Source organism: Leuciscus leuciscus, assembly GCF_965113295.1.
Source record: "Leuciscus leuciscus genome assembly, chromosome: 21".
NCBI lineage: Eukaryota > Metazoa > Chordata > Actinopteri > Cypriniformes > Leuciscidae > Leuciscus > Leuciscus leuciscus.
Window position 1 is genome coordinate 28213597 of NC_138745.1, and position 12049 is coordinate 28225645.

The 12049-nt window shown below is 36.1% G+C and overlaps 1 protein-coding gene across 1 annotated transcript in view; it reads right to left on the reverse strand.

Annotated features, from left to right (window-relative positions):
- myo15b (myosin XVB) overlaps positions 1–12049 on the reverse strand; it is a 32229-nt gene that overhangs the window by 14448 nt on the left and 5732 nt on the right. Inside the window, exons 13-35 of the mRNA XM_082152963.1 lie at positions 11530–11588; positions 11327–11450; positions 11061–11156; positions 10386–10517; positions 10002–10127; positions 9825–9902; positions 9423–9568; positions 9214–9259; positions 8995–9119; positions 8071–8185; positions 7787–7962; positions 7594–7684; positions 4979–5041; positions 4826–4883; positions 3963–4087; positions 3711–3806; positions 3346–3581; positions 2737–2906; positions 2506–2578; positions 1984–2157; positions 1767–1885; positions 1489–1559; positions 840–918 (exon numbers count right to left, since the gene is read on the reverse strand). Of these exons, the coding sequence (XP_082009089.1) occupies positions 840–918; positions 1489–1559; positions 1767–1885; positions 1984–2157; positions 2506–2578; positions 2737–2906; positions 3346–3581; positions 3711–3806; positions 3963–4087; positions 4826–4883; positions 4979–5041; positions 7594–7684; positions 7787–7962; positions 8071–8185; positions 8995–9119; positions 9214–9259; positions 9423–9568; positions 9825–9902; positions 10002–10127; positions 10386–10517; positions 11061–11156; positions 11327–11450; positions 11530–11588 (2578 nt within the window). The remainder of the gene's footprint in view (positions 1–839; positions 919–1488; positions 1560–1766; positions 1886–1983; positions 2158–2505; positions 2579–2736; positions 2907–3345; positions 3582–3710; positions 3807–3962; positions 4088–4825; positions 4884–4978; positions 5042–7593; positions 7685–7786; positions 7963–8070; positions 8186–8994; positions 9120–9213; positions 9260–9422; positions 9569–9824; positions 9903–10001; positions 10128–10385; positions 10518–11060; positions 11157–11326; positions 11451–11529; positions 11589–12049) is intronic.

Here is a 12049-nt window from a genome sequence, read left to right on the forward strand (position 1 = left end):
AGCATTGGCTCTGGCTCAGGGTAACTGGCAGGCGTAAGCTCCCCGTCTGCGGTAGGCTCTAGCTTGTAATCCGTGTGCTGCGTGGGGGGTGGTTGGCTGGGCTCTGGGCTTGGCTGTGTGGTGAGCTTTGGGTCTGCAGTGACTGTACCAGATGTTATCAGTTCAGGGTAGGCACACTACAGACACCAGAAAACTGATTCTCTCCATGTTAGTCAGTTTCATTGGTTCATCAGTTTTATCCAAAAAAGAGATTTTAAAGTCTCATCATCAAAATCTGTTTGTTCGGCGATCTTGCAAAAGCGAAGTGAAAATTCAAACAATGGAAGCCCAGCATGGGCAAGGGCAATAAACTGTTTGACTTGAGCCATAATCCTTTTTTGGTCCAGAATTCTGTAACGGTTTGAGTCCAATGATGAAGAATAAGGTACAAATAACGACAGTCTTTATTAAACACAAGCCAACAACTTGAGACAGTGTGCCATGCATGAACAGTACCAGACCAAGAATGAGTGAAGGTGAGGAACTTAAATACACATCGTGATGAACTAAATAATGAACAGCTGTGATGATTCAATTAATTTCCATGGTTACTGATTATGGTGGGAAAAGGAGAACAAAGGAACACAGGCAAACCAAAACTAAGCTTGACTGTGACATATACATAATATTATATTTCTATATAAAAATATGTAAATAAATTGTGTAATATTGTAAATTCAGCAATCTTCTTAACTTTAAATAGTTTAAACTTTATCAGCATTAATAATACTGCTCTCTAAATATCAGCATGACTATCAGTCGGCCACTACACACAAATCAAATACATATACAAACTGTACCTGCTCCGGTGTACATGCTGGGCATCATACCTCCTCCTCCTCTCATTCTGCGATTCAGCATGGCCATCCGTTCAAAGTCCTATCAATAAAAAACAATAAAAATGCAGATAATGAGTCCTCAGGCCAGCCCTCAAAGATAAAAGGCAATACAAGAAGATCTCAGAGTTAATAAGTGCAAAAGTTATGCAATCTTCGCTGGCTTAATGAATAATATATTTATGTAGCCTAGTGGTAAGCACGCTATTGGTAAGTGGTAAGTGGTAACTTGCACTAGTGGTAAGATTTATTTATATATTTAAAATAGGATAAATGGGAGGGACACCATTTATCCTATTTTAAATCTATAAATAAATCTCTGAAAATAATGTAAAACGAATATGTAAAAAAAACCATTAAAAAATATTAAACCATTTATAAATATCTAAAAAATCTTCATTGGCATTTATTTTAAAGAAAGACAGCACAAGCACACATTTCATTTATAATTCACTAAAAGAAGTTTAATAGGTTTTAAATTATAAATCAATAGAAATCCTGTTCAGTTACTATTAAATAATTATAAAAAATGTAATGGTGAATTCAAAGTAGCTGTCAGTATGACTAAAAACTGCGCAATAATATTTATGTTTTTGAACTGGACGATACTGACCGGAGGACCTTGATCAAACACAGGATCAAAGAGATCATCAACATAAGCATCCATCTGCCGACCACGAGATCCTAAAAGAAAGATTGTTGCAGGAGTGTCCTTTGTAATGTCAGAGTGAAACAGTCATTTTATTTACTCTACAGGGTGAGCCAGTTTCCAACCCTCATACTGTAGCTTTCATTCACTTTGATTTCTTTGATCATCCCTCTGCAAAGCTATGTTACAGAGCAATGACTCAGAATTTACTCCCAGTTTCCTTGTAATGGTTGGACACTCACCCTGGGATGTGGAAGAGGGTTCGTAGGTGTCCCATGGAGATGCTTCAAAGGAGGGGAGACCAGGGGCCTGCATAGGGGGAGCAGGTGGTATAAAGTCATCCAGGTCTGTGGTTGCCATCCTGACAACAAGAGAAAATGGATTAATAGAAGGAATTAAACTATAATTTCACAGACTCTTTTGACTGAACTGTCAGCTTCGAGTCCCACAGAGGCGTACCTGTCGCTTGTGTCACTAAACAGGTAATCGGTTTGAGCAGGTGGGTGACCCAGGGGCACATCAGCCTCCACTCCAGCCAGGAGATCCATGACAAAGTCACTGCCTGCCAGGTCGGTCCAGCCCTCCCCAGCCAACAGAGACACAGACCAACCCTGTGTAGCTTCAGTCAGACCTCTGACAGAAAGAAATATGACATTAATATTTTGTTGTATGAATATCTGAACATGCAATATATCAAAAAGAACAGAGCCTGATTCAATAAACTTAATCACAACCTAAACTTAACATGAAAAACAAATTTCAACAAAGTCAGGAAACACAGAGTTTTACATGGTTAAACGTTTGATAATGTATTACAATGGTATGATATTTAAATAAACTTGTTTTGTCACAATACAAAATATATTAAAGGTCATACAAAATAGGCCTTTTTTCTTTATGTTAAAAAATATTTGGGGAGAAATATGACTTGGTTGTTTAAAAAAATAAAAATCACCCACAAAAAAAGACATTTTTATCTACCTGTAGCTAAGAAGCCAAGAAGCCAGTTGTTCCCCTGTGGTCCAAGACTCCACCTCCACAGTTAACCTTTCCTCTAAAAAACAAAAACAGTAAACATCAAATAAAATCAATACTCTCTCAACACATTTACAACATATTTAATATAATTTACTCTCTTGGAATGAGCAGTGCAACTGGGAACCCAGTAGTTACTCCAGTTATCAGGTACAAAAAAAAAACTGCAATCCTCACCAATGAAAGTGTTGACCTCCACCACCATCTTTCCCCTTCTCTGATTGGCTGTCCACTCAAGTTGACTCAGAGGGTGCTGCCTGCAGGCAGGAGAGGGGAGCTGGAGGGATGTGAGGAGCTTGTGCTGGCACAGAGAGCGGTACTCCCCTGGACCCCGGTCGGACACATACCTGACAATCATTAAAACACAATTTTTTTCATTTTGAAGAAATGACTTCTGTCTGCCACTATTTATCTATTGATCAATATGGAATTTGACTTTCTAATTCCATCATATTTCAATGGGACAATCCGTCCAGTTTATTTAGGAAACGTTCATTTGAATAATAAATCAATGGCAACGTTGTATCAGTCTGCACTGCAGTGATTTAAGTCAATAACCTTCTACTTTAGTAGACATGTAGTTGTAAATGCAAGCAAATTTCTGTTTAAAACAGGCTAAAAGTGTTAGTACAATTTCTCAACAAGTAGATAATGTGGAATGTTAAATTATGATGAATGTGAACCAATCCCTAAGGTGACTTTTTTTTTCAAGCAATAAAAAAAGAAAAATCACCCTGTTCTAAACACCACTATTTTGGGTTTGTGACACTATGACTGAAGACATACTTGAGCAAGGGTTTCTCCAGGGCAGGAGATGGTGTGAAGGCACTCAGACAGCAGGCCAGGAGCAACCAGCCCCGCAGGACACTCTCCTCTTTATCCCCGTCCCAAGTGAGGTAGACCAGTTGGGATAGAATCTCATCTCGCATGCTAGGCCGAGTTTGGCTCTTCTCCACAATGTAGTTCCCCAACATCTGCTCTTGCCAGCCAATCAGATCCGAGTCGCCTGTGAAACGCAGGATCTAAGAAAGAGCATAGATTAGGAAGGATTAGTTTAAATTCGAACATTTCAAACCCGGTTAAAGATTTATGTGGTAAAAGATCCATTTAAAATACTAATGTATAACAGTTTATAGATTTATTGTACTGACCAGTTTATAGATTTCTAGAGCTGTACGGGCATCATCAGGGTCCAGAGAAGTCAAAGGCTTCTGAAGTGGGTAACCCTGCGGTTGGCACCATCCGTCCTAATGGAGATAAAAACAGATAATTGATGTAACAAATTCATTAAACAGATTCACATATATGACAATTATATATGAAGTGGAAGACCGTAAAACTAAGAAGGAACTTTGCATGTTTTTCAAGTTCTAAACAGGTGAAACTTCACATTAACAGCTTACCTTCAGGACTGTGTTGGCATATTGGGAGAAAGGGTGTCTGTCAATGTCTAGGGGCAATGAGAGGTTGTGTTCTGCTTTGACCTTTGGCAGAGATACTTCAGTCACCGCTGATCCATGAGGACGCCCTAAAAGGTATCATTGTAAAATGTGAAAAAACAAAACAAAACAAAACAAAACATGGAATACGAATATATCATTATGGTTTTACTTATGTTGATCATCAGTCACTAAAGCACAGTTTTTTACAAAAAGCAATGCAGTGAAATTACATCCAGTACTTAAGACAGGTGAACTTGATATGAACATGGTCAATGATTAGTCTAAAATAGGCTACTGTTCAGCCGTTGTGGGTCAGTACGACTTTTTAAAAGAAATGAATGCTTTTATTTAGCAAGGATGCATTAAATTGATCAAAATGATAGTTAAGACATTTATAATGTTACAAAAGATTTCTGTTTCAAATAATTGCTTTTCTTTCTATTTATCAAAGAATCCTGAGTTATTTTAAAATGCAATAATATTTTCACAATATTACCGTATTTACAGCATTTTGATCAAATAAATGCAGCTTTGGTGAGCATATTATGCTGATTAATTTAATAATTAAACACCGTCAGTTTAACATAGAGTTTTACATGGTCAAACCATTGAGAAAATTGTGAACAGTTTGCTTTTCATCAGTCAATTTTAGCCACATTTACACAAATAAATATGGAAACCTTATTACAGTTAAAGCGTTTTTTTGACTAATCACTAAGACTTTTAACTGAGCAATATTATACAGCACCTATACTTCAACTGAACCAATAATACTTCAATAATCTCAGCTCTTTTTATTAGTTATCAAGTAGCAAAGACCTCACCTGCTGCACTGCGTAATCTGGCCGACAGTTCTGCCGGGATCTCCAATATTCCCACATCCTTTAGGAAAAAATATAGTATTTTATTCTATAACCAGGTGCTGAGATCTTGAGCACAGAAGTCGAAAGAAAACAAAAGTGAAAAGAGTCTCTCACCATCTCTGAAGAGGTATATGTAGGTTTTGCTGCTTCCTTCACTCTGGTTCTATCACTATGTTCCTAATAAATTCAAAATACAAAAAAAGTTTTTTTTAAAGGTTTAACGTTAAGTTACCCATTCACCCACTGTAGTGTTTCCTTCCATCTTGAATGAAAAACGGGACATTCATTTTGTAAAGCTTTTCCACTCATTGATTCTATTACCTGTCCACGGCATCGTATGAAAAGGTAAACAGAACTATTCTTAGCAGCTGGGCACCTTTTATATCCCAGGAAGACCGTCCCTTGACTCGCTCCTCCCCAAACAATAGAATGACATGAAATACGAGTCACCAAACCCATTTTTTATCTTATCATCTAGTTTTATCATTATGTTTGATTGGCCTTTTCTGTTTTGTGTATCATTGTTGCCATTAGCGCAGAAAACAAACACCTTTTAAAAAGGCCTGATTTGCACATATTGTCTGGGATATAAATCTGGGAATATTGTGGGGTGTTGACACCAGATACGCTTTGCTTTTTCCAGTGAACCTTTTTATCTTAAATAAACTTCTATCGGACAAGCAAAAATCTAACCACACAATGCTGCTTAACCCACTGAATGAGGATCACGTGTCAAACCGGTCACCACTCACCAAATGCATAATAATTACTACAAAGTGATTTGACAGCAGAGTACATGACAGCTCAGAAGGACATAGTCCAAACAGTATAAAACAATGGTGGATAACAAGGAAACAGAACTGAAAGTAGCAGGTTATATAACTTAGTGGATCATTTAAACACTACCAGTCAAAGGTTTGGACTGAATTTGTGTTTCTGATGAACATAAATATTTAAATTAAATAATTTATCAGGTTTGCACCCATGATGTACTTGACGAAGACTGAGAAAGTGTGGAGGGCTGTCATCTAGAATTTGAGAAACCTCAAAATATTTTGACATTACTTCCATTTGAGTTCTTTAATAGTTTTAATAACTTTACTATCATTCTACAATATTGAAAATAGTAGACAGCATCTTTTCTGTCTTGTTTTCCAGCACAAATATCTAAACATTCTTCGTCAAGATACAATAACACTGCCCTTGAGAATCAAATTAACTTAAGAGATTAAGTATGAATTAAAAATGAATTGAGTTTATGTTTAAAACTAGACAAAATATCTGCCAATGTGGTCAGAAAAATAACCTTGTTTTCCCTTTAAATATTAAGCTGACTTTTCTGACCCCACTGGCAGATATTTTTCTTATTTTTTAAGAATAAACTCACTTAATTGTGATGATTTTTTCAGAAAAAAAGACTTAATATCTTAAGTCATTTTGCTTCTCAAGTAAATGAATCTTGATTTCAAGAATGTTTAGATATTTGTACTTGAAAACAAAACAAAAATGCTGAGTAAGAAAATAATAGTTTGAGGAGCAAAAAAAAACTAAAAAAACTGAACATATTCACTATCAGACATACATTTAAAAGATTTGAAAGTACATTTTAGATCCCATCAAACAAATCTTACATGTATATTACTGATGTAATCTCTATTTTCCGCCCTGAATTCTCACTGTATCATTAATCTTTCTGTTTGCTATTGGCGTGTGTAATATGGATAAATATTAAACACTACCTACCTAGGGCGATATTAAAACAAACGTAGCAGTCCCCATGTAAAGTGCTCTTTCACTTGTGAAATTGTTTGAAATCCAAAACAGAAAAGAAGTGCCGCTTAGGTGGGTCTTGGCAGAAATGAGAAAAAGAAAGTAAGGGTAAAGTAGAGAGACAATCTGGGATCAAAGATAAAAGGGCAGGTAGGTGGGTGGAGCTCACGTCATCTAACTGTGACATTTGTTACAATTGTAAACACTCTTAAATGTCCCATGATGCACTAGAGAGACCAAACATGCTACATGAATCAGAGTATAAAGATAATTCTTTTCTTTTTTTTTATTGTATGTTGTTATTTAAAAAAAAATTTTTTTTACAAGACTGTGGAAAGTAGTTGTAATGTTATGTATATATGTTTTGTTTCATGAATACAAATAAATAAATAAATAAATAAATAAAAACAATTTTAAATGGAATTTGAATTATTTTCCTATAGAGGTTATGCAATAGAAAACTATTTCAAAAGCAATAAATTGCATTTCACCATCTCATAAATTCACTCAGCATACAAACGGGTTCAAAGTCCTTCCAAAGAGTAAAACATATAATACTCAATTATTACTCATGAGTTCACACTCTGACCTCACATGTAATGTATGACAGGCATAAGCCCAGATCAATGAGACACTTAGGACTAACTTAGAAATGTATTTGACAGTCATTGCATTAGATTTAGAAAATATAAAGCCAGTTGGCATTAATTAATTCATTGATTGATAAAACAATTCATTATTGGGACAGTAAGGCTGATATTTACCGTATCGTATTAGCTGTCATATTTTAATAAAGTGGTTTTGGTCATTGCCTGCTATGGCCACATAGGTAAACAGCTGAAATAGTGAAGCGTGTGTATTTGTTTGTGTGTGAATTAGGCAAAGAAGAAGCCATATACACACAGGTCGAAGAATAGAAAGAGCTACAGATAGATAGAGGGAAAGATAAAAGCTCTCACTCTCCAATGACGTCTCTTAATGGTGTCTCTGGTGATCATCATAGCTGCCCAGAACTGAGTGAAGGACTGTTTCAGTTTCTTGTAGTACTTCCTGTCACAGAAAGAGGGTGCCATTGTTTCACATTCAGTGACAGATTAACTTTTATTTTATCATGCTCTTAAAGCTGATCAAATATGAAATCTCTGCACATACCGGGCTTGGTGGCCCCTGATGTGGGACTGGAGGACAATAGCCTTTTGTTTAAAGAAACGGAAGTTTCTTCGGCAGATGAAGCCACGAATGTTCCTCTGGATGGTGACCGCTGCCCATGTTTGGGTGCTACTCCATTTTTCCTCCACCCGCTGGAACAGAGTCTCCTTCATAAACACCTGTGTTGTGTTCACATTAAGGGGAATAATTTGAGGGTGGGATCTTTATTGTCATGATAGTCAGAGTCAGAATAACCCTGGCTGAGGGAAAGAGTTATGTTACTGTACCTTAGTGAGTCCAAGCTGGTACTGGCCTTCCTCTGCTCCTACAGTCTCCAGTAAAGTCACTACTTGCTCTTCACAAGACTGGTTTTCTGGTCTCTGGGCTAATAACACACCATACCTGAAATTAGACAAAGAGACAGTGCTAGAAAATGGACCCATAAAAATGGAGGAAATTATAAGGAGGAAGAGAAGGTATAGTTTTGCCTATTTTCTAATGTATCTGCACTCAGGGTTCCCACCCGTTTTGACCAATAAAATATGAACTTCTATGATGTTTCTATTTTTCAGCTGTATCTTTATATGTTAGTGTATAATATTATAAAGCAGAACACAACTACTTAAAAATAATGACATAATACAGTATAATATATTATAAATATTTATATATATATTCACTATAGTAATTTTCCATGATTTTTTATATTTTATAAATTCCAATTACTTATTTCCAGCGGCTAAAAAACACAGAAATAAATTACATATTACAATATATTTAAATAGAAACCGTTTTTTTATAAACATACACACATTAAAAAACACATAAAAAACGTAAAAAAATATTTGTAGGTTTTTCATGACTGCTAAAATCTTGTATATGTAATTCACAGAATAAGCGAATATTATTGGATTTTTTTATTTTTTTTTTATATATATTAATACTCGCTGCATGGGTGTTCTAAGTGGTTGCTAGGGCATTGATATGCTGTTGCTAAGGTGTTCTGGGTGATTTTATTATGGCTGCTAGATGATCACTAGGCTGTTTTGGATACCTAGTTGAATCATTTATAAAAGTAATAACAGTCCTCTACTCAATAACCTACACAATATAAGTTATCATTATCTCTCATACAAACAAAGATGGTGATGTTGACTGATAGACCACTAATAATGTATTTTAATATAATAGATTCTATCATAGTGTGCTACCTCTCCATGAACAGAGCAAAGGGGATGCGAATGGGAAATCCTTCTTTTCGTATGTGAATGGTCTCCAGTATCCCTCCATGCCTCAGCTGTGTGGCTATGTAGTCTACATCAAATATCCCTGGAAGCTGAAACCACACAAAAACATCAAACCGAGGTCCACCAATACAGTTGTGCTTGATAAATGTGCAGAATGATATGTATTTTGTCAACTTAAATTACCTTAACATAGTTGGGCTTAAAGCATCGTATGAATGTAGTTTTACACCTTTACACAAAGAATAAATAGACAGAATCAAATCATCTGTACTGTACATATTCTCACAATGGACCACTACATAACTGAATGACAATACCAAATGTCCTGTGTACAACGAATACAGCAGTCCATACAAAATATTGCAGAATAAATAATTGTGACAATTGCCGACCTCTCCAAACGAGTGGTGAGCTCTAGAAGTGACTGCTGGAAGTGAGAAGCTACCGTTGTCATCTGGTTCCTGTAACCTCTTGCTCTTCCCAGCTCTTTCTGTTGGACATGACGCTCCTGAACCTTCCGGAAGAGACCTGACACCATCTACACAGACAAGAAAACACACTCCTATTACAGGTTTTTGTTACCAAACATTAGTCCTTTAAAACTTAATGAGACCTAAAGTTTGCATAAATGATATCAGTTGTTGCTAACTCTTTTGTTTTGTCTGGATGTGTTGACAGTCTCATGAATATATAATAGTGGACATATTACTGTGTTTCTTGCAATCTTGACACATCACAAATCACTGAGGACGGTGTGAAGTGAGCTTCCATGAACACAAATGAGATGAATTTACCTGTGAACGACTGCGGGCAAAAAGCTCTAATACTTCAGGCCGAAACTGGTCATGATTTTTATTTAGAAAGTTGTGCACCTGGTGTGGAAAAACAAAATTAGCGATTCTTACGTGAAATTATCAGGACAATCGCGTGGCATGAATAAAAAATTTTGTGAATGCTCAGATCAGGCTTGCCTGGTACGTGACAGCTCCGGCATAGTGATATATTGTGAACACTGGCAGAGGAATTTTGGGCTTGGTATAGTAGGGACTGTTGCCATGGTGATAGTGACATTTTTGTAAGAATGTGTGGTCGGTAGCCTGTGACAAAAAAAAGAGGGAGAGAGAGCCAAAGAAAAGAGAACAGTGAACAAAGATGGCCCATAAATCCATTGTAGTATAACATTTATTTGCATTTGAATCAACAATGAGTCGTTTTGGTGACAATTCAAGTTTTATGATATTTAAAATCACATTAGACACATATAAGTATATAATTCTGTCACTGAGCTGTAGTATAAGAGTTCAAAAGTATATCGACTGAAATGTCTCTGGCTTGAAGCTGAAATGTGAAGTTACTTGAGGAAGGCAAGTCTGGTCATCCAGGATGCGAAGAATACCATATGGCCGTGCTGAGATCAGATCCAGACAGCCATTAGAGTCTTCCAGAACTATTGGATACCACTGGATCTGTTCTGCACTGTATTCCTCCTAACACAAACACACCCAGCAAACTAGTTGTTTTATTTTGTTCAGTCCCCTCAAGTATTCATGATTTCCATTCTTATCTGGCAAGCCATATTTAGGGTATATTTACATTTACTATATACATATTAAAGGGATAGTTGACCCAAAAAATAATTTACTCACCCTCAAGTTGTTCCAAAACTGTATGAGTTTCTTTCTTCTGATGCACACAAAATAAGATATTTTAAAGAATGTTGTAATCAAACAGTTGACGGTAGCCATTAACTTCCATAGTAGGAAAAAAATACTATGGAAGTCAGTGGCTAACGTCTACTCTGGTTACCAACATTCTTTAAAATGTCGTCTTTTGTGTTCAACAGAAGAAAGAAACTTATACAGGTTTGGAAAAACTTGAGGGTGAGTTAATGATGACAGATTTTTCCCTTTTGGGTGAACTATCCCTTTAAAACTTGTTCCCTTCAAGGTACAGAATCTCCTCAGGGTATTAATATTTTATTTTCATACTTAGTCTCTAAAGTTTGAGAAAAAAGCTGAGGACAAACTGACCTGCTCTTGGGCCACCAGGGCTTTGTTCACAAACTGTTGCAGCTGCTCGTTGGCAAAGTTTATGCACAGCTGCTCAAAACTGTTCACACTCAAGTCCTGTAATACACATTTGTTTAGTGCTCTCCCACAGACTTCATAGGCTTACTATATTTATTTAAAAGGCTTAACAGGTGGGAATTCAGTGCCACTATGCACACATGCTTCAGCTATAAATGTAAAAAAAGAAAAAAAAAAGAAAAGCCAGCTCATAACAAGGGACAGGATACCTCAAAGCCGTATATATCCACAATGCCGACGGTGCTGTCCATCTCTGTGGGGATCAACCAGTCATTGATGCGTTCAAGAATCCAGTCAAACAGCACAGAATACAGCGTCTTGGCAATGGCATCTCTGAATCAATAGCAATCTGTAAATATTCCTCGACTACATGATGTAATTGAATAATTTCAATAACATTTAATCATCTAACCTGGATTCAATGGCACTTTCCACAGATAGAGGGCAGTAGATCCTATCATAAGTTGTTTCCTGCGGAAACAAATTAGGACATATTTCTATTGTGTTGAAGGAATGTTCTAGGTTGAAAATATGTTGTGAAGGAAATCTGAGGCTTATGATTTTATAAAAGCACTTACTCTCTACCGTTCAAAAGTTTGAGGTCGGTAAGGTTAACGTTTTTGAAAGATTATGCTTAAAAAAGCTAAATAAATGTTGCATTTATTTGATCAAAATGCAGTAAAAACAGTAATATTTGGATAATTCTAAATAACTGTTGTCTATTTTAATATAGTTTAATTCGTGCAGTTTATTCCTGTGATGGAAAAGCAGAATTTTTTCATCATTCTAAAATGCTGATTTGGTGCTCAGGAAACATTTCTTATTAATAATATAATCTTTTATGAAAAGAAAGTTCAAAAGAACAGCATTTATTTTAAATAGAAGATTTTATGTAACAACAGTCTTCTTTACTGTCCTTTATCATCATTTTA